This window comes from Astatotilapia calliptera, chromosome 18 (assembly GCF_900246225.1).
Source record: "Astatotilapia calliptera chromosome 18, fAstCal1.2, whole genome shotgun sequence".
In the NCBI taxonomy this organism is placed as follows: domain Eukaryota; kingdom Metazoa; phylum Chordata; class Actinopteri; order Cichliformes; family Cichlidae; genus Astatotilapia; species Astatotilapia calliptera.
This window is the reverse complement of record NC_039319.1, coordinates 15,098,503-15,120,866: the sequence shown is the minus strand read 5'-3', so window position 1 is coordinate 15,120,866 and position 22,364 is coordinate 15,098,503. Positions and strand designations below refer to the sequence as shown.

Here is a 22,364-nt window from a genome sequence, read left to right as displayed (position 1 = left end):
ATGAGCAGCTGATCGAGTGCATTTGATTAGCAGCACCTGGCTGCTACTTACAATACCTACTGCATTCCTGTGGAAGCAGTAAGGGTGTGCTAAGTTTTTAACAAGATTATAATGAGTCCTGTTAAAACTCTGATTTTCTCATGACTGTAAATGTATGACTTTAACGGTAGACTATGAGACCGTAAACACATTAACTAATTAACTAACTAATGAAAAATAATATTCAGGTAAAAATGTTATATTAAAAAAATATAACTTTTTTGCCAATAATTTAAAGGGCTCTGTTCCCACAATGTGTGTCTTTATGTATAAATTAAACCCCATTATTATACTGATTTAATTTCTGTTTCCTCTCGATTACGATCAAACGTGACATAATCGTTATACTCCCCGTCTGTTGTCCTTTTGTCTCGATTTATAGGTTTTTCTTTTATTAAAAATTTCTGAATGTGATTCTTAATAAAAGTCACCTTCACAACCTTCCACCATGATCTGGCGTTATATTTTAAAATCAAATAAATGGTGATTTCAGCATATTTGGCCACAAAACCTAATTTCTGTCTCTGCTGCTCATCCACCTCCCCGTGTCCGTATTCAGTCCTTTGAATCCAAGTCAGGTACAAAGTTTTCCACACTCACATTAATTTTAATGACTGCAGTCAATGTTTTTTGATGCAGGTCCTGCCACTTGCTAGGACTTGACATCTTCTTAACACTTTTAGGCAGTTATTTGGGCACTTATTTTAAAGACCCCATTTAAAAGAATGGGAATTTCAATGGTCCCCCAGAACATAAAAATTGCATGCATCAAATCATTGAGTGAAACTGCTTAAAAGGCCTGGCAACTTTGCCCTGGAAAAAAAAGGTTTCTTTCTCAGAAGTTATACGTCTACTTCACTTGTGAAGAGTTACACAGCATTTTGGCTTCACTATCGGCTCAATCAAGAGTCCCAACACAATCCTCCTGACTCATTCCACCAGACCACTGAAGAAAAGCCAGTTTAATTAATATGGGTACAGTAAACTAAGAAAAACAACACTACGCATATTTATGTCTATCCCCAAAATGTTGAAACTTGACTGTGCACTTGTAACAACATGACTTACTAATTTGTTTCATGGTTTGGCTGCAAAAATTTCTGGCACAACTTCACCTACTTCCAAGGTGCATGGAGAGGATGAAAGAATTCACAATGCAGGAACTCCAGCAACACTTGAGGGAAGATGTGGCCTGATGAAGGCCCTGATGAAGGCCACAAGCCGAAAAGTGTCAGTCAATTATTAAAGTTGTTCATCTTCCCTCAAGTGTTTCATGGTTTGGCTGCCAGAAAGCATCTGATTGATTCATTTGGGTTAAGAGCGGAAAATGCGGTCCCTCTCATTATGAAATCCTCCAACAGAGTTTTATTCAGGAATCTTTCTTTCCATCACAATGATGCATATGCCTCAGTGTTTCTGTTTGCTTTGATCAATTCAAGATCTTTGACTAAAGAGCCTCAACAATTCCAGATAACATCAATATTAATCCAAAAGTCTCAAAAAGCAAAATCCTTGCTACAAAATTACAACCACGTTACCTCAACTCAAGATAATCAACTCAATCAGTATACCTTTAAGTCAGGGGTGTCCAACTCCAGGCCTGAAGGGCCGGTGTCCAGCAGGTTTTAGATCTCACCCTGGGTCAAAACACCTGAATCAAATGATTAGTTCATTCCCAGGCCTCTGGAGAACTTCAAGACATGTTGAGGAGGTCATTTAGCCATTTAAATCTGCTGTGTTGGATCAAGGACACATCTAAAACCTGCAGGACATCGTCCCTTCAGGCCTGGAGTTGGACACCACTGACTTAAGTCAACGCTTCAAATTTCCTACTAAACATGCTAACACTATGCCTCACTATATAAATAAATGCATCCTTTAGACTTGAAGGACGTAATGTTTCATTTGATTTCAATGGCTTGCCGGTCTATAATTGACCCAGTATCTGAAACTGTCATGGACCTGGGTCGTTGACCTAGTGTTTTGAGTTTGTTTGGCTTCATGAGGCATTTTGTTTTGCATTGTTTGCTCTTGTTCTTTCTTCATGGAGTATTTGTGATTATTATGTTCAGTTTGAGAGCCCTGGGGTTATTTCTTCGTACATCAAGTTTTGTTCCCTTTCGTGTCCCGTTTGTCTCGGTCTGTGTGCATCCTCCCCAGAATCTCCTGTGTTAGTTATTTGTGCCTCCCTGTGAAGTCTCTCTTGTCTCCCTGTTTATTCGCCTGTTTCCCAGTCATGTCTCTGTGTGTCTGACTGGTTGCTCTCACTCTCTTGCCCCCTGTCTGTGTCTACCTACTCGTCTCTTTCTCCTCCCTCTGTTCCCTGTATTCAGTCAGTCTGCGGCTCAGTGCATGTTTCTTGTTTTATTCTGACAGTCTCTTGTCCTGTGTGCATCTTGTTCAGTTTTGGTTCCCTTGTCTCGCAATGGCGTGTCCAGCGGGGTGGCCTGGGGGGGCACAGGCCACCCCCCCAACCAGACTGACCACCCCAGGTGCCACCCCAAAGGCAAAACAATAAAATTCAATCAAATATCAAATGTCCGATTATGTTTTCACGGTGAAGCTCAGATATCCGAGTGTAAGTGAATGCAGCATCGGCTTCTGCGCTATGTGCATCACGTTAGCAAAGGTAGGAGAGCCAAGCAGAAAGACGGCACTGCAGGAAACAATTTTTCGGTGAAAGAAAATGAGGACAGAATAAATGTCCCGGTAAGTAATATTAAGTTTGTTGAGTTTAGTAAACTTCGGTGAAATTAGAATACCAAGGAAAAAATAACACTTAAAGAATTATTGCAGCCGTGGAATATTTCAGACAGTATGCTACAGAGGGGAGCTAACATAAGAGTTATGAGTTACAAGATGTAATCTAAGTCGTAACATTGCTGTATGGAGCTGCAGATTTGGTTGCAGGTTAACATAGCTGGACTGGCCATCGGGCTTATTTGACTTATTTTTTATTTTTTTTGTAACGGCATGAACAATGAGAGGTGGTGGATTGGCCAGATGCAGGTCGATGTGTAGAAATAACTCCGTTGTTTGGTGGTGGCTATGGCGGGGCGTCCACAGAGGCAACAGGTGGATGAGGGAAGGGGAGGCAGGAGGAGAGACCCGAAGCAGCCGCCAGTCCGAGTGTCAGGTGAACTGAACTTCAGGTAAGAAGTTATGACCTGCAGTCTATCTGGGTCAGATATGAACCAAGTTTAGGTGGAGTTTATTTTCGTTGTGCTGACTTTTTACTGTCAGTTGCAATAACTCATACTGCGTTCTAGCCAGCTTGGAGTTTTTATACAGCTGTTCGGTTGCTATGATGTTACTGATAGTGAACTTTATTTTATTCATAAGGTTAGTTAGTAGAGTTGCCAACGGCTCCTTAAAAAAATGGAATGGTCCCTCAATCAGAGAAAATATTACACGTTTCGTATTGAGCTGAGAAGAGACGCAGGTTGTCCCGAACTTCAGCTAGAATGGAAAAAGACACAAAGCTGGATTTATTCTGTCTTTACGCTGCACAGCTGCCTCTTCTCTCATCCTGCCTCTCCTGTTGCTACTTCAATCATGAAACTGATCAATGATCAGCTGATCGGCTTTTCTCTCTTGTTTATCGCCCACTTTGCGCCAGAAAGACGAAACCAGCAGATGTTGCGCTAAACAACAGCAGCACGTTTAAGCTTGATCGGCTGTTGTTAGAATTTATTTAATATTAATTTCTAGTATCAGCTGATGTTTGCTGGAGCCACAGCTGTAAAGCTGCTGGTCATGATGTCGGTTTGGATATCTGGTGAGAGGGAAACGTGAAGACCACCCACCAGGATCCTTTTTTATGTAGCTGACAGCTGGTAACTGTGCAGGGGCGGGTCTAGCAAAGTTTTGCCAGGGGGCCAGGTAGGGCATTAACAGGGAAAGGGGGCACAAAGAAATACTTTTCTTTCTTATTCTCATTTAAAATATCTAGCTTTTATTAAATAATTATCTAAACCAACAGAACGGGCAGAGAAAAAAAAATGCATATATCAATCACCTGGATCACCTGCTGAGAAAGAAAAAAGAAAGCAAGCAGAAGAGAACAAGAGTAATAGAATAAACAACATCACAATGATATATGGGAATATGACAGTAAATACTAAATGTTAAACATTATTGTCCAGCACATAAGATCAACAGAACACAGTGTGCTTTGAGGTAGGAGCCAAAAAGGTTGTAGTTTGTGGGTGTGATCACCCGTGTGTACACCTGTGAGCATGGACGCGCTTGTTTTTTGTTTTTTAAAAGGTTCCTTCATGTAATAATCTGCTAGAGGGTGTGGGGGGGCCACAGCCCCGTCCTCCAGGGCGTGAAGCAGGCGTGGAGGAGATCAAAACTCCAGACATCCAGAGGCCCCCAGAACACAAGAGACCAAGGAAGACCAACAGAGGGGCAGCTGCGCCACTGTCCCGGAAAGAGCTGAGGAGAGTCCCAGATGAGGGCTCACTCAGCAGCCGCGGAGCAGAAGCCAGGGGGGGTTGCAGTGACGCGCCCGTGAGCTCCGCCGGCAGCCAGCTGCGCCTGAGTGACCGAGCCCCAGGCCGAGAGGCCGGGGGCACCCCACCTCCGAAGTGGCCCGAGCGAGCCCCAGGCTCCAGGCCCCGATAAGCGGCCGCCAAGGAGTGAGCCGGTGTGTACCTGGACGCCCATCCCCGGACACAAAGAACCACCAACGCACCGATGTCTGAGGGGGTCCGCCACTGGCAGGGGAAGTGGTTGTAGGGGGAGATAGGCCTCCAAACCTTGGAGGGCCTGAGATGTCCCCAGAGAGGTGGCGCCTGACACCCAACCTGACATATAGACACAGACATACAGGCACACACAGATACAAACATCCATTCCCACCCTCATGCTCTCATATGCACTTACTCCACACTCAACCAACGTGGAGACAGACATAAAGAGACGTTGTACACGCGATCACACTCCCCAAGCGTACTCTACAAACCGGGTCTAGGTGCCCCCGCCCCTGGAGGGGGGAACTGCACCCAGACCCAGGTGGTGTTTCCCTTTTCCCTGCGGTGGGGGGAGGCAGACCGCCCCGACTCCGCAGCAGCAGGAAGGCTCCACACTCCAGACCGCAGTCGGACAGCCAACTCCTCCTAGCCCCCCCGCTCCAGCAGGTCGCAGAGAATGGGGGTGAGAGAAGACTCCAAACCTCCCTCCACCCGCTCATTGTAGTGTTGATGCATGTGTGTTCTAAGGTGCATTTAAAACCCAGGAGGGCATGGAGCTACCTGCCAGAGAGCAGCAGGTAAGCGCATGGTCCCTCCTGCTAGCCCTCAATGTCTACGTGTATTTAAAATTGAGAGGTGGGCAACGATGCCAGGGGTGGGGTGTACACCCTGATGGTACTTTGGACTCCGTGTATCGTGCCCACCCCCAAGATCCTATATGTATGTGTGATGAGAGTGTGAGTAATGTGAATGTCTAAGTTGTGGGATAAAATTGAGGCAGAGGCAGCCAGAAGGGGACAGAGGGGGGGGGGGGGGGGGTAGCCTCCTCTGCACCCTGGTGACATACCCCTACTCCAAGGCCCTGCATGTGTGGGTGGTTGTGGTGGAGCGGGAAGAGGGAGGCAGCTGGAGATGGGGAGGGAAGGAAGGGAGGGGCAAGTGACCCCTCCCTGGGGCCAGCTCCCCCGCTGACCCCAGTAGGCACCCCCATACTCCGCGACCCGCCAGGGAAAGGGGGCCCAGGCCCATCCAGACCGGGCCCAGTGCAGCAGCGCCGCCCGGCCCCACAGAGCCCGGGACAGTCCACCCAACCCCACCACAGAGAAAACTGCACCCACCCCACCATCCACTCATCTTCCAGACTACATAAGACAATAAACACCCAGGCTGAGATCTTCCTCCACCTCTCCTGTATCTCCCCCTCCTGCAGAGGGAGCTCCTGAGGAGAGGAAAGCTCCTGCAAGATGTGACAATCTCCCCCACCAGTTGAAGAGCCCCCCAGGTGGCTCGACGCACCGGCGGCACCCTGCTCCAGGGCTGGGCCCCCATGCACCCACCCGCCCACAACCCCGGCAACACACCAACCAGGACCCAAGCCCCCGAGGCCCGGTCCGGGTCCCAGCCCAGAGACGGAGCGCCCCCAGAACCTCACGCCCATCCCGGACCCACCCAGGGGCAGCCAGGCTACCAGGTCAGTAACCCACGTCCGTCAGCACAGACCCTCCCCTAGCCCCGCTGCACGCAGCCGCGAGGAAACAGTTACCTGAGAGCCAACAGAGTCCCTAACCGGACATGACCGCTACCCCGGGTTGAGCCCCCCAAGGAAGATGCCTCCAGGGAACCCCCCGACGCCCTAAGCCTGTCCCTACCCCCACACCAATCACAACAGTGAAGGCGGGACCAATGCCCGATTTTCTGTCCCAGTCCAGCCCTGCAGGTTATACTGGCAGTGTCACCATGCCAGCTGAATGTATTTCATCATCAGCCAGTGTTGTTCTTTATCAATATTACCAAAGTTTACCATAAGGCAGCATAGAAAGTTTTATTCAAATATTAGTCTTTTCAGTTGTTTCTCCACTTTTTTCCTGTTTCAAAATCAAACACCAGTTTGTGAGAAGATTATCTTCTTTTTTTAACAGGCAGAGAAAGTTTTACATTGGAACTGGCTAATTTGTCAATTGTTTGCTACAAATGTTCGTATTTTAATATTCAAAAATGTTTTTGCCCAAAACATATGTGCAGTATATGTCAGTAAAAATACTATGCAAATATTGCTGTCCTTGAATGCTGAGTAAACACTGACAAAGCACTGATTGTATCTCTTGTACTTTATCAACGCAGTATCTAAAAACTTTGCACCGTAGTGGTTAAAATCTCATTCTAATAAGAGTTAAAAGTGCATTTGGTTATTAGGTTTATAGGATTATTGAATTATGGTTAATGGTTGGTAGAATTTTTTTTTTAAACATTATCTGCCAATTAAATCTGCCACCCTTCTCCAAATCTGTGCCCCTACCTGGCCCCCCCAACAAAAATTTTCTAGACACGCCACTGTTGTCTCGTCAGTTAGATTATGTCCAGCCGTGTTTCCCAGGTATTTCCTCTCTGCCCTTAATCCTGGTGTGTATATGCCTGTGTCTCCTCCGGCCTCTTCTTGATCTCCCTCATTCCTCTGGCTGTATATTCTGGCTGTTTAGTTTCTTAGTGTCATTCCAGTTTTGTTTTGTTTAGTTTTTCAGTTAGCTTAGTTTCTGAATCCAGCAGTAAAGTGAGTTCAGCCCTGCATGTGTGTTCTGCGTTTTTGGGTCCTATTCCTGCCTGCCTCACACAGCGTTATGACAGAAAAAGGATGTTTTGACACAAATTCTTTCAATTAACACTTGTTCTGTGTCTAGATAACTGACAGTAGTAAACATAACACGGTTTGACTTTGACCACTGCAGAAGAAATTAATAATTGGATCCCCTGGTACTGGATATTTTTGTCTTATGAACCACGTCAGTAGCCAATTGAATCAATTTCAGTTTGAGTCCTGCAAATAGATCTATTAGTCTCTCATTAGTCTTGATTCTACTTGTGTTAAGCTCTATTTATGTCAGATGATATATAAACTATACTGACAATTCTCAGATCCCTGTCCGTCTTTCGGCAATAAAAAGCTGGATAGCTCCAAATTTCCTTCCAACTAATGAAGCCAAATCAGGGGTTATATTAAAGTGTCACACCCACCCTGACAGCTCACATAAAAAGGGAGCGTAAGTTTTGATGACATTTCTATATTTGTGGTATTTGTCATTTTGTATTTTGTTTTATATTAGTGGAGCATTTTGTAGCTGTGGTTTGAAAAGTGTTCTACATATTTATGCACTATTTCTTTTTCTAAAAATGATACTAAAGCCAGACAAAGACAGGAAGCCAGAATGTCCATATGGACAAAAACCAAAATCGGAAAACAACAAGCTGTGACAGAGCTGGGTGGTTTTTATGCACTATACTAGCAAAATCATATAATAAATAGCAATAGTTAAGTCAAGCCTCCTAATTTTTCATTTTTTAAATAAGGACCGCTTTACAGCAGTCGTTTGTAATGTGGCCTAAAGTCACACAATTGCTTTTTTCGTTTTGTTGTTTGCCACTCAGAGTCTTAAATTGCAATTAATATCTGTTCAAATAGTATGACTCAATTTCTTCACATCACGTCATTAAATTAACAAACTCTTTACCCCCGAGTTTCAATAATTTTAGGGATGAGAGCGCGCAGCAAGAGAGTCCTTCATTTTTTTTCTATCACAATTTATCACAATTTATGTGTAATCATAATGGCGTTAATGACTTTCAACCAGCTGGAGTTTTGGTAATTTGCTTTTATTTCAATCAGGCAAAAATGAGACAGCCTCATAAAAGTTTTCTATGCTGTTATTTCACTGACTGCACGGAAACTCTTTGGCATTTTCTTTTCTATTACAGCTACTTGATCCTCCCCCTGGTTGAACATAAAAATGTTAACTTGGAGGCAAGTTAGAAAAACAATATTAAAACGAATTAAGGCTATCAATTTATGGTTTTATTAAGCTTGTGTATCAAAGAAAAAAACCCAAAGACATTGACAGTAAAATTAACATCATAAATAACGGGCGTTTTGCTAAACTCCAGTGACTCACCTCTCCGTTTAGAAAGCAGTAAAACACTGACACAAAGAACCCCTGCAAAATAAGACACATTAGAATTAGAAGCAGAAAATGTGCCTGTATTATGTAATGGCACTGTAATTAGACGCAATCATTATAAAGAAAAGGCAAAACAAATTTCCAAAGCAAAATATAGAATTTTTAAAGCTCTACTCGAACCCCCCCTCCCCCTACTCAGCCCTACATTTAAGCACAGGAGATAAATAAATAAATAAATACATAATAGCCACAGAGCAGAAATCATGCCCACATGGCTCTGTTATTCCTGACAGCTGAGAGCACTGAACATGAGGTAGGAGGGCCATGTTGTGTGTAAGCGCAGCCAGGATGCTACTTCAAATCATCTTCCCACAAGAAGCCTTAGAACCTGAAAAGTCGCTCTTTAAAGTAGCGATACAACTCTGAGATAAAAACACATTAAGAAATCAGAATGATTCATATTTTAGCTTTGTGGGCAGTGAGTGTGAGCTTTCAAACTCTGGCCACTGTCACACTGTATTATTAATCATAATCTCACCTGAAAAGACTGTAGAAAGGAGTTGAAATAGATGAACACAATTTGCGAGATGTCATCCTCCCCCGGATTCACAAAGAAGAGCATGTAGGTGATGCCGAGCAGAGGTAGCAAGACTAGTGTTGCTTTCACGGCTTTTCTGTGAAGACAGAGTTGGAGTCTCATTTATAGAATTGCAAAAATTGAGCCTTGAATGTCAGCCCAGTGGATTCTGGAAAATGCATGACTCTGTGTCAGCGGCAGACAGGGATAAAAATAAAAATGTCACCCTCCACCACATGGATGTTTCAGATTGGAAGATGGGCCCCTTTTCAGGGGTAGCAAAAATATGTATGTCACATATAATTCTAGCTCTTCTGTAATAATTTTGACAGTGTGAATAAGAGCAAAGTTTAGCTTTCTTGGTTTTGCAATGCAACAATAAGCCATCACATCTATAGATGAAAATGTGGATGATTTATGTCCTCCTCCACTGCATCCATAAACCTCCTCTGTGGTCCTGTCACATGTCCAACATGTCCACTACGCCTCCTCTGAGCACGTCCAAGCCAATTTTGCTTCGGCTCTCTGAATTTGTTTTTCAAAATAAAGCTCAAACTGTCCCATACTTTGAAATGTTCACAAGAGGATCCAATAAGCAGACACAGCAGGCACTGGCAAGTGGATGGATAAACTAGAAACCTTAATCTAGAACTCATAGACAACCAAAAGCAGTGTGAAGTGTGATGGAAAAACTCAAATGAATCCAAATCCATGGAATCTAAAACCCAACAGGAGCAATCCAAAACACAGGGAGGCAGCAGAAAACAAGGGAGTCTCGAGAACAGGCGAGAGATAGGAGAAATCAATCAAATCAGGGTGGAAAAAGAAAGTGAAAACACATAAAGCCACATGAGGAAAACAAAAGGGCAAGTAAAAGAAAGAAGGACAAAAAAAACCAATACTTGCAGAACAAAATACACACAGGCTCAGACAGGGAAAACTCTGAAAGCACTCACGTGAGAAAAAGATTCAAGATCATAAGGGCAACAGCCAAACCTAATTCAAGGAATAACAGAAAAGACCATGGTGGGGACTTTTAATATGAGCTATGACAGTCCCATAATTTAGGGATGACCACAAACCTTTCTTTGCCCTTACTGATTATAATTTTCATTTTAAAACAATCGGTTTTTTTAAGGTCAAGAAGTTCAGCTTGAAACCCCTGTGCTTCATTTGCTTAAATTTGTATGGCTCACAACAACCACCAGCAATCCAGCCCCAGCCTGAAAAGACTACACTCAGATTGTCTGAGCCGTGACACTGAAAACACTCTGTGCGCTTGAAATAATCCCCACTGGAGAAAAACACACTTGACACAGTAACAGCAGGTAGGTAAACAAGCTCACTCTTTTAGCAATTTCAGCCATTCCAGATCTACAACCTAACAGCATAATTCAGGTATGCACTCAGCTCGTGCCTCTCAAGCGCACGCTAAATCTCTGCTCTCTTCTCAGGCACACAGAATCAGACAAACCCAAGGTTTTTCCCCTTTAACTGTTACTAGTGCGTGTAAATGAAAGAACTTCTTGCATGAAGTATTGCAACTGAGTTCACTAAGGTTGAGGCGTTTGTCTTGAATCTTTATTTTATGGGTAAGAAGCACATTTGTAGTACTTTTGCAGTGTCCTGTAATAAGTTACAAGACAAGACAATATACTTATTTTGTTTCAGGCTTATATTATTATTATTATATACTTTATTAAGCACACTGGTTACCAGGTTAGACCTGTGTTGGACCCCTGTTTGCCTTTAGAACTGCATTAATCCTTTGTGGCATAGTTTGAATAAGGTTCCTCAAACATTCCTCAGAGACTTTGATCCGTTTTAACATGACGGCATCTCGCAGTTGCTGTAGATTTGTCAGCTGCACATTCATGATGTGAACCTCCCATTCACCAGATCCGAAAGGTGCACTGTTGAATTGACATGTGGCGACATTTGGCATTTGCGAAGTGAATTTATTGTCATGTCGAAGAAACCACTTGGAGATGATTTGAGCTTTGTGCCGTCAGATGATGGGTACACTGTAGTCATGAAGGGATGGAGGTGGTCAGTGTTTAAATGATGATCATGTAGTACAACAGGGCCCAGTGTATGTCAAGAAAATATCCCCCATACACCATCACAGCACCACCAAAAGCCTGAACCATTCATACAAGGTTGGATGGATGCTTTCATGTGGTCTATGACTCTACCATCCAAATTTCACAAGACACCAAATCACAGCACAGTTTTTTAGTGAAGTTAGTTTCTTTTCCCACAAAATTTCCAATACTTAGCCTTAAAGTCATAAGGCAAAAGTCACAACCACAATAACAGATTTCTTCCTTAATAGCAGTTTGATTTAATTATCATTAACATCGGACCCTTTGATCACCAAACATCTGTTCACTGATAGGATATTAACGCTCTTAGATTTGTATGAAATGAGGTCTGATGCTGATGATAAAGGTTTAAATGAGTCTAATCACTCTAAAAATGTACTTCTTCTGAAACACTCCTTAATGTCCTTGAAAGAAGGAAGACAAAGTGTACTGCTCCTAAATTTATATGCAGTTACCAACAGAATCAACTCACCTGTACTGTATTGTTTCTGATGTGGTTGAAGCTCTTAGTTTGGTCATAAGAATTCGAACTATATTGAAGAGGAAAACAAAGTTTATCTAGAAGAAGAAGACATAAGGAAATTATTACTTTAAAATGCTGTGCTAATGACTTATATTATACAGAGGGGAAAATATCAGACAGCTCAGTCAGTGTTGAGCTGGGAGAGAAGAAGTAACACTCGTCACAGCATATAATCTTCCTTAACAAGACAGTGATTAATCATATTACATGTTGCTAAGGACTTACATAAGCACAAACATTTATGTGAAATCAATTTCTTATTTTCAGAAGTCTTTTGTTTGGAAACCCTTAAGACTACAGTTCTGTGCAAAAGTCATGAGTCATCCCTCATTTCTTTATATTTAGCTTCAAAGGAGTCAGAAGTTTTTCTTTGGACATTGAGTCCTTTTTAATTCATTTTCAGTCCAGTCCTTGCACCTGACCATTTTCAGTGGGATGCTTTTTGTTTGTCAGTTCACTTAATGCTGACCACTGGCCATATGTAAAAACATGAAGCTGTGTCCTGCTTTGGGGCTGTATTTTTCATATGGAATCAAAAATGCAGAAAAGTGAAATTAATTGATATTGATTAACTATGTAATATCATATCTAAAGCATCTGATTGGCAACAGCTTGGGGTTTTTTTGTATTTCAAACAATCTATATACTAAAGTCTTACCTGGATAGAAAAACACAGTGGAATACTATTAGTCATGGATTGGCCTCCACAGAGCTGAGACCACAACATTGTTGAAAAAGTGTAGGATCATCTTCATGGAGAACAGAACAAAACACAACATCCAAAGAAAAGCTTTTGATGTCCTTCAAAGAAGCCTAATTCTGAAGACTACTTAAAGAAATTACAAAAAAAGCTTGTCTAAGAGAGTCCAGACTGTCCTGAAGAATACTTTAAAGTCAATATGTTGGTATGACCAGCTGGTCGTGCTGCCTTTGAAGCTTGCTGGTATTGTAAAAGTTCTTTTTCGAGCCTGAAGGCTGCTTAAAGGAATTGCTGGAAAGCTTGCCGAAGAGAGCTCAGGCTGTGTTGAAGAATAAAGGTGGTCACACCAAAAATGTTCCATGTTTGCACATTTCAATAAATGGCTGCACAAAATATTCAAAAGTGAGGGGCTCAGTACTTTTGCACTGTACTGCTTTTGTGACTTTCTAATCTAGTCACTGCACAGAAATGCAAAAAAAAAATCAGTATAGGGCAGATTTTCTATGTTAATTAGCAAATAATGTCAAATTAATGGCAATAAATTTACAGTCCGTTTTCTTTGTTGTAGCTCACCAAAAGCACAAGAATAACAGGTCCCTGGTAAATGTAGTCCATGTATTTTCCAGGTTCTTTACCAAACCAGCATCTGTTGACAGGAAAAGAAGAAGAAACGTACCGTTAATTAAAGAAATTATCCAGAAAACATTCTAATTATGTGGCCACAAATTATTAGGGGATTTCTTACTGTTCATTTTCATAATACAGCTTTCCTATGGCCCAAGCCACAATTATAGGACACGGAATACCTGGAGTAACAAGGAAGAGTCGTGTAAGTGGAAATAAAATAAAACGTATTTGGTAAACAGATTTTTTTTTTCATGGAATTGAAGAAAGAAGGTCAGAATAATAAAGACAAAAATCAAAGATTTTTTTTTTTTTCTTTGCTTTTCGGTTTTTGTTTTGTTACATGCACAGCCATGGGGAGGGGGAGGGGATAACAAACTAACACGCTTCAACTACAAAGAATCAAGTTAAAACAGAACATGCTCCAATTTTTACTGCCCTCAAGGGTTATAGAGTAACGGCAACAGTAGCATAATCTCTGCCAAAAGGGGCTTCAGAGTCATACCATATAACTCATGAATCACAACTGCTTCCCCTAGTCCAGCATGTAATGTATATCTGGAAAGTTTTGATGTTGATGCTTTGACAAAGTAAATAGAAGGTTTTTCACATATAAAACAAACAACACAAATCAAAACAATCTTTTTTAACTGCTTTAATAAAACAAAAAAGGACCAGTTCACCATACCTCTAAAATCAGTCACTGCTGAATAAAGGCCATGCGTTAACGTGTCAAATCAGCGTGTTAGGTGCCAGGCCTGACAAAGTAAGACCAACTGTGCTTGAATAGGCTGAGATTTCTTATAAAAAGCATTGACCTCTCCAGAAAAGAGCAACTGCACTGACCGTATCAATCAAACGCGAATGCAATCACCGTTCAGAGCATACTAATTTTATTAGCTGTCTTCAGACTGTTTTTCATCAAATTTTTCGTTACATGTAACATATAACAGCTTTGCAGGAGGAAAATGTCCACAAATCGGACGAAATGTTCGTAAATCTGAAAAGCATCAGTAAAATCACTTTAAATAAAACACACATCAAAAGCAGTTTTGATCCCAGCTCATCAGACCTGTGGTAGCGGACAGATTTCATGCGCCCCACTTCTATCACCTCCTAATGAAATTAATTAGAAGCCTCTCCAAATGAAACCCAATGAGAAAGCACCTGCAATAACCCCATTTAAAATAAAGCATATATTATATTGTACATACTCTATGATTGTTAATATGAAATTAACGACTTAAATGGATAATACTTTATATATGGAGGTGGAGTGGATGAGTGGACCTGCAAATAGGAACTACTCTGCTAATCTAATCTTTTTGAGACAAGCTGCCAGTACTTACTATTATATTCTTATTAAAATCATATTAGAGAATTAAAAATCTGATGAATATGTGTGAGATCTTTTTTTTATTTCTATTTCAAAGCTAACATTAGCTTCCCAATAATATCATCCATCTGTCATTCACCGTCATCTACTCTCTACATCTGCTGATAAGACTTCATATTTTAATCTTGTGCTCACAAAGCTCCATTAACTCATTTTCTCATGACCTAGTTTGAAGTAAAGTATGAGGGGTTTTTTCTTTCAGCTGAGCACACTATGTCCATTACATAAACAGAAGGAGAAAATCTCAGTGTTTCCGGGAAGCATGCGAGCAGAATACTTTGTGTATTTCTGTCCCTGATGATGTTGGCTCTGTACAGCATATAATATGCTTGATTTATCAGTCAAGGTGAGATCATTTATAGGGTCATGATGGGATATCTGCTGTATATTCAGGACTCAAAGTCAAGCACGCTGCATGCCGGTTCTTTCATTAAATTAAAGTCTTATCTCGGATATGAACCACTAAAGAGTTTCCCTCCTCTTCACTGGAGAAGTGATTGTACTCTCGGGCACATGTTCAGTTCAAACAATAACGCCTGATAACAGTGTTTTGTCACAACCTGGTTTTCAATTAATGCAAAAAAAGTGAAATTCTCCTTTTGAGTATATGTATTGTTTGACAAACTGTTCTTTTTCTAATTTTGAGCACATTCACCAGTCACTCTGTTAGTTACAGCTTGCTAGCGCCATGTTGGATCCAATTTTGCCTTTAAAACTGCCTTAATATTTCATGGCATAGATCGAACAAGGTTGAATTCCTCAAAGCCTTTGGTTCATACTGACATAACAGCATCACACACACAACAAAACCAAACGTGTGCCATAGTCAGCTCTACAGAAGACAAGCAAGTATTAAAGGAGTGACGTTTTGTCACTGTGGCAGGTAATTTCAAATGCAGTGTTTCTATCAGCTTAACAAACAAACTGTCTGTGTTCAGTTTATTTCGCAGTTTTTTTTCTAGCTGAAGGTCCAGCTGCTGTATTTCACAGGGAGAGAAAAGAAAGAGCGCTAACGTCACTCAGAGAAAGATAAGAAAGGCAGGACAGGAGATGAAGAACAGAGGTTAGATTTAAAGGTAAGGACTGCTCAGTAGTGTTTGATAAATTGGATATGCAAGTTTTCAATTTTTTTAATCAGGTATGTACAGGTCTGTAAATGCGACATGTTTTTTTTTTTTCATATTGTGAAACATGCTGCAAAACAAACTGAGCAAGACTAACTGTGCTATTTAACCTCCTAGGACCTGGCATCCACATATGTGGACATCACATTTTGGGTTATTTAGACCAAAATACAGTTTTGCTCTACAAGGGCCTGATATCCACTTATGAGGACATTATACTGCTACTGTTCTATCAAAATTTTAAATGAATATCCTCATATGCGGCTCTCATTTTTCATAAAAAGAAAAACAAGGTAAAAAAAAATGCATGCCGTGGAAGAGTTTAGGTCTTAGGAGGTTAAAGGTTGCATGAAAATACTCTGCAGGTTAGTGCAGGATAAACTGGTTAACTTGCTGCACTGTGGTGGATTTAGATCAGCTGATCACAGCCGCTACATTAAGAAAACCTACTGGAGCTCTCAATAGAAATTATTGTGAGCTGCGATTCTTTTTCCCCATGCTGAACCACAACTAATATTAGGGTTCCCTCACCTGCTGAATCCCACTTTAACCTCTTCGCTACTCATGTTCCTCGTTAGAGGCAAAGTTACCCTCTACAATGTAGGCAACAAAAAACAGAGCTATTTTTCATTTTCCTTCTTTTTTTCTGCTCATGTTCTCTTTAACTGATTCAAGCTGAGTACATTTAAGGATTATTTCAATTTACATAAAAATTGTATACTTATATACTAGTATTTTATCATCACATTGCCACCTCTGTTCATGCTGTTTCCACCATTCTGACAGTGCTGCAGAAAATATTGAGAGTCATTAGGCCAGACAACATTTTTCCAATCTTCTGTTGTACAATTTCGGTGAGCCTGTGTGAATTGGAGCCTCACTTTCCTGTTCTTAGCTGGCAGGAGTGGCGCCAAGTCTGATCTTCTGACGTGGCTGCAAGGTCTGAAGAGCTGTGCATTCAGAGATGCTCTTCTTGGTTGTAATGAGTGGTTACTGCTGCCTTTCCACTAGCTTGCAGCAGTCTTTCCATTCTCCTCTGACCTCTGATATCAAAGAGGTATTTTCACCCAGGGAACTGTTTTTTGTTTTGTTTTGTTTTTTTGTTTTTTTAATCGTTCTCTGTAAATTCTCAAGAGGATTTATTAAAAAAATCCCAGCTATGTTCAAAGTCGCTTAAATCACCTTTCTTTTCCATTCTGGTGCTTGGTTTGAACTTCAGCAGGCCGTTTTGACCATGTCTACATGTTTAAATGCATGTGTGCCCTGGTTGCTGATTTAATGATTACCTGATTATGTATGTCCTTCAAGAATCAATAACACAAATAAATAAATATTTGACATTCGTACGAGCCGCTTTCCAATTTTTTTTCTGCTGTACTTTAATCTTCTAAAGAAATGTCTTATAACCTTATCAGCTAGTTTTTAGAGAGATCAGAGTATAGTAAAATGGAAAAAAAAACTTCTATAAATACAGTGACAGATTTTAATAACACAGTGGATAAAAATATCATTGCTGTGCCCTGTTTTTAGATTTATTCAAGGCCTTTGAAATGGTGCATTTTACACAATCCACTCATTTAAAAGTATTGGTTCATCAAAGGAAAGCTTATGTTCATTGTGTCCAAACAGATGATAGCTTGGCTTAAGGTAAAGGTAATGTCACCTAATAATACTTTGTCTTATTTTGTTTCATTTTACCATTTTATTAAACTAAAGTCTGTATATTCAGCCTGTTTATGCTTTGAATAGAGTTTATAAAGCACTATGGTTTTTCCATAGAGTATGAAATGTGTTTCATAAAAAAATGCCTTGAGCTGAATATAGCATGACAAATGCATTGATAACAATCATACTTACACCAGCCGATAAACAGGAAGACCCACTTTCTCAGCTTATCAGTTGAATATGTCATTACAATGGCTGTGTGAAGGTAGCATCCTTCAACAAACATCCAGAAAAAGTTTGTCACCACAAAGTAGTTGTATATAGTCGTTATTAAGCGACACCAAGGCTGAAAAAAAAAGAATTCAGAAAAGATTTTAAAGACTTTGTATTGGTAAATTAACACCTCAGTGATACTTTCAAACCCCATAACACATCACTACTGTTACCTCATTGCTCTCATGGATATTGTGGTCAATCAGCTGAAGCAAAAACCACATAACATTCCTCAGTATAAAGGTGGTGATTAAGTTCCAGTGGATGATGTTTCGAAGACATCGTATGCTCCTAAAACAATAAGCCAAACGCAGATGGCTGATTAAGATGTTTTGAAAAACAAACTCAAGTCAGGTCAGTTTAATTACTGCATCTAGACCGTTTAAGCACACGACACATGAACCAACGTGCTATCACAGAAACAATACAAAATGATTTAAGAACAAGAAATAAAATATAATTATTTAAGCTACTAAATTAATGAAATTAATGAATGAAAATGGCACAATAAATTAAAACTACAGTAATTTGAGCTGAAAAGAAAAGCTAATGAGAAGATGTAGGTTTTCAGTTGGATTGGGTTACTGAGGAAAATGATCTAATCCAGAAACAGAGACAATTCCAAGGCTGCGACTAAGACTGCAGGGTGATCTGCACAAGCCAATTACTGTAAGACGTTAATCAGCGGACATAAGTGAGTAGGGCTGTGCGATATGACCAAAATCTCATATCCCAATATAAGAATTCTATCGTCCGATAACGATATAAATCACACAAATGTAACATTTTCTGTAAATTCTGTGAATCTCGGGCAGCTCATCTTGCCTTAAGTGTTTCCAGCTGCGCGTTGCGTACCTGGAGTCGAGTGTTTTAACCGATGCATGAAACTATACATTTTTAGGCATAAGTTGTAACAGCCGCTGTTTTCTTTGTGAGTATTTATTACACGGCGTGCTGCGGGGAAACGCCTGCTCTAACGTTTGAGTCTAAGGTTTATTTTTTAGCACCTGGTGGATCTTTTTTACTTCTCATCAGTAAATAATCTGCTCTTTCACGTGATTCAGCTTATTTTGAAAAGTCTCAACAGGATCTTGAGCTTTATTGTGAAAGGTTTATGTGGAACATAAACAAGCGGACACGCGATGGTGTTACCGTCATTGTTGCTAATGACAACGCATAAAAACAGGCGCTTGTCCGTCCACAGTGTGGTTATATTAAATATAAGAGAAAGAGAGAACTTTAAGAAATTAACATAGCCACTACAGTGACCATCAAAACCATAAAAAAAATATTGCCGTAAACAGTTTATTTTGCGACACCACGAAACAAACGATAGCGTCAAATGAAACGATAGACGTTTTTATATCATCATCCGATATATATCGTTACATCCTATGCCCTATTAGTGAGTGGCATGGGATGTAGGACTGTAAAATGTCTGATAGATAACCTGGAGCGAGCCCATTCAACCTCTTATATGTGAGCCACAATATTTTGAAATTCAACCTGTATGTCTCAGGAAGCCAGTGTTGCGTTTTAAGACAGGGCTAAATACGACTGTGCTTCTGACTGTGCTTCTGTGTACCTGTCAGAAGTCAGCATTTTGAACCAGTTGTACAATGCAGCATTAATTCTAAGAAGTGAGATCGTATGAAGAAAAAATTTAGAAAGCTGTCGCACAATGCAGGAGAGCGACTTGGAAAGATAGAGGCAGTGTGGTTAAGGACAAAACTGATAGTGCTGAACAGGATCCTTCATCTGCTGGAGTAAGGAGAAATAAATAAAGCATTTGTTTCTCAAGGCCTTGACAGCCTCCTGATATGTGTTTAGAGAATGTCTTAAAATTTCACAAGGCACTTTTTTTCTGCTTCTTTTGTGCTCTCCTGCATCATTGTCTAAGTGTCAAAAGTTTAAAAGTAAAGGACCGTTTATTCACAGTGAGATGACATTATAGGCTGGAATATTGACAGAATAAGTTTATACTTGGGATGAAGCCGCTGCAATGGTTTGCCCGGTTATTGGCTTTTACACCTTTGATCAATTTTCTGGCAGTTTTGTAATTGCAGTCAGTGTGTGAAAACTGAGCCTTTTTTAGGCCAATCAATTTTTTCCAGTTGCCAGTTCCTGTTTGCAGGCAATTATTACGAGATTAGTTTCGAACTACATAAAACTTCATGATAAACTAAAAGTGTGCTAACTCTAAAAATGCATGTATAATGTTTGTGTGCTCAGATTTGACACAGTTATGACTCAGGGAACAGGCACTTTCATGCAAATTAGGGTTTTACTTTTTTTAAAAATGTAGACATCTTCAGCTTTAAAACACTGCTGAAAGTTAATCTTTGTACAAGATTTAGCACTGACTTATAGTTGCAGGTGATTCTTCAAATGCATTTCCCGAAATGGCCAAGAATAAATATATATGTGGAGAAATAGTTGCTGATTTCTCTGTGAAGTCTAGGGAGATTTAACCTCAGAAGACAATAACTATTTTAGTCTCCATGAAATAATCGGTATTTGCTTTCAGAAGCCCATATTGATCTAACCTCAGTACACAAAGTGTCTCAGGATGCTGGTGTTTGCCCTCTTTTGTCATAACTGATATATCGTGTGTGTGTGTGTGTGTGTGTGTGTGTGTGTGTGTGTGTGTGTGTGTGTGTGTGTTTTGAAGCCAGGATATGAAAAGAGATACAACTTCAAACACAAGTGTTGGGAAACGCACATTAGGCCCTTCCGTGCCTGAGTGCTCCATCGCGGCTGAGCTGCAGAGTTCTATTCATCTGACATAAGCAAGTTAATGATAAGCAGTGTGAGTATGATGTGGATTTCACTGATTGTCTTCCATGAGGTGCATACAGGACACGTTTCAAATATGCACTATTTTTGTACTTGCCTTAAGCACAAGAAGAGAATGAAGGCCACGACAAGAGCTCCCACAGAGATGCAATGGCCTAAGTAGTTGATGATCAGCGCTATTTTATAATGCATCGGATATTTTCTCTGAAAAGACAGCCCATGAATTACTTCTTTATTGTTACAGCTGCATAATAGAAACAAAGACAAAGCAATGTATAAACACAGTGGAAGAACCTATCTAGTGCATGCAGTTTAACAACAAGAGTGCCTTTTCCCTGCAAATTTTAGATGTTAATACATGTTCAGTGCACTAATAGGTCGTCACAAGTAATTACATGCTTAGGTCGTGACAATAGTAGAGGAACCAAGAGGCAGTGGCATGCAGAGTGCATTCAAAGCCAAGCTTTTACATTACTGATGCAAATAATCATTCATCTTTAATGAAGCAGTTAGCAAAGTATTCTATGCTTGAATGAAAGTAGGTTTTTTGTCTTTTAAACTGTTCCATTTGCAAACATTATTGAGAGACCTAATGATCCCAACATTGGTGGAGCAAATACGTTTCCCTTAGGCTGCAGTTAAATAATTTTAGTCCGAGATTTTTGAATTTGAATGATAACAAGAACATAATTTGTATGAGAGGGCTGTCTCTACATCATTTCAGCTGCTACTCAATCCAGGCTTCATTGTACTGAGATTTAACTATGATTATAAAAAGCAAATGTCATTGACATACTTCAGTCTTGGCTTAAAATTATCTAAGAATATAGAGCAAGACACAGAATCGGAGCCACAGTACGAGGTAATCAGGCCAAAACTTGCTACATACAGTGCATCGCTCCTGCAGTTTGTCCTCCGGCTTTGTTTACAAAGACACAGACAATACTGCTCAAAAAGAACATGTTTTAAAGTGGGGGGGGGGGGTTTAACCGCACCGCATCATAAAGGGACATACGGTTCTGTTTGGTTCTTTTTCATTGTTGCATCCGATTGCAATTTTTCTGACGATGATGAGTGTTTTTCTGAAGAACTGCAGGATTTACTCCCGCCTGCAGTCACCTACCTTCTCCTCCAAAATGGGTTCACAGTTGGAGTAATTACTCTTCAGCGCCCATGTTCCGTTATCCATACATTCCCTGTAAGCGCTCCCTGCAAGAAAAGAGAAAACGGTAAAGCTTTGGCATTCTTGCAAACATATTGTTTTAAAATGCATGTTGAGCTATAAAGATAAATACAGATCTTGCATATTCATTATTCCAAAGCACTGCAATCAGCTAAGTCAAGAGCAGGCATAAACCAGTGCTTTGCTGTTACAGTAAAGTGTTTTCCAAGTAGGTAAGCTAAACCATCCTTGTAATTTCTTCAGAGCTCAGTTCAAAGTTGAGCACTACTATCCGTCTGACTCTCACCCAGAATACCAATTTAGCAATACAAATTTTTATTCATAGGGGGAAATGCAAAGCCTCTTACTCTGTCAGTTTATTTGCATATCTCTTAAAACCCACTCCCCATAATCAACTTTGAACTGCATTTTCCATTTTGAAGTTCTTCCTTGTGCATTCAGTGGGTTCTTGTTATCTCTTTAACACTAGGAAATGTATAGAGGGCAGGGGGGAACACAGCAGCATGTTTCTGCCTTTGTATTATTATGATGGCCAATTAAAGTATTCATTTAATCAATTTTATTCCTTTATTTAACTAATTTGTGCAGTTTTCCAAATCCATGCAATCATTAATGTAACTTATTATCCTGCAAGGTTTTGATATTGTCCTGAAAATAAGCATTGTTGAATGAATAAATGCATTCCTCTGAACGTTTAGAAAACTGATATCATACC

The 22,364-nt window shown here is 40.4% G+C and overlaps 1 protein-coding gene across 1 annotated transcript in view; it reads right to left on the bottom strand.

Annotated features, from left to right (window-relative positions):
• Positions 1-22,364, bottom strand: part of crhr2 (corticotropin releasing hormone receptor 2) — a 40,793-nt gene that overhangs the window by 1,515 nt on the left and 16,914 nt on the right. The window contains exons 3-11 of the mRNA XM_026149967.1: positions 21,590-21,675; positions 20,564-20,670; positions 17,844-17,961; positions 17,590-17,743; positions 13,334-13,394; positions 13,162-13,234; positions 11,838-11,923; positions 9,222-9,357; positions 8,678-8,719 (exon numbers count right to left, since the gene is read on the bottom strand). Coding sequence (XP_026005752.1) covers positions 8,678-8,719; positions 9,222-9,357; positions 11,838-11,923; positions 13,162-13,234; positions 13,334-13,394; positions 17,590-17,743; positions 17,844-17,961; positions 20,564-20,670; positions 21,590-21,675 — 863 coding nt within the window. The remainder of the gene's footprint in view (positions 1-8,677; positions 8,720-9,221; positions 9,358-11,837; positions 11,924-13,161; positions 13,235-13,333; positions 13,395-17,589; positions 17,744-17,843; positions 17,962-20,563; positions 20,671-21,589; positions 21,676-22,364) is intronic.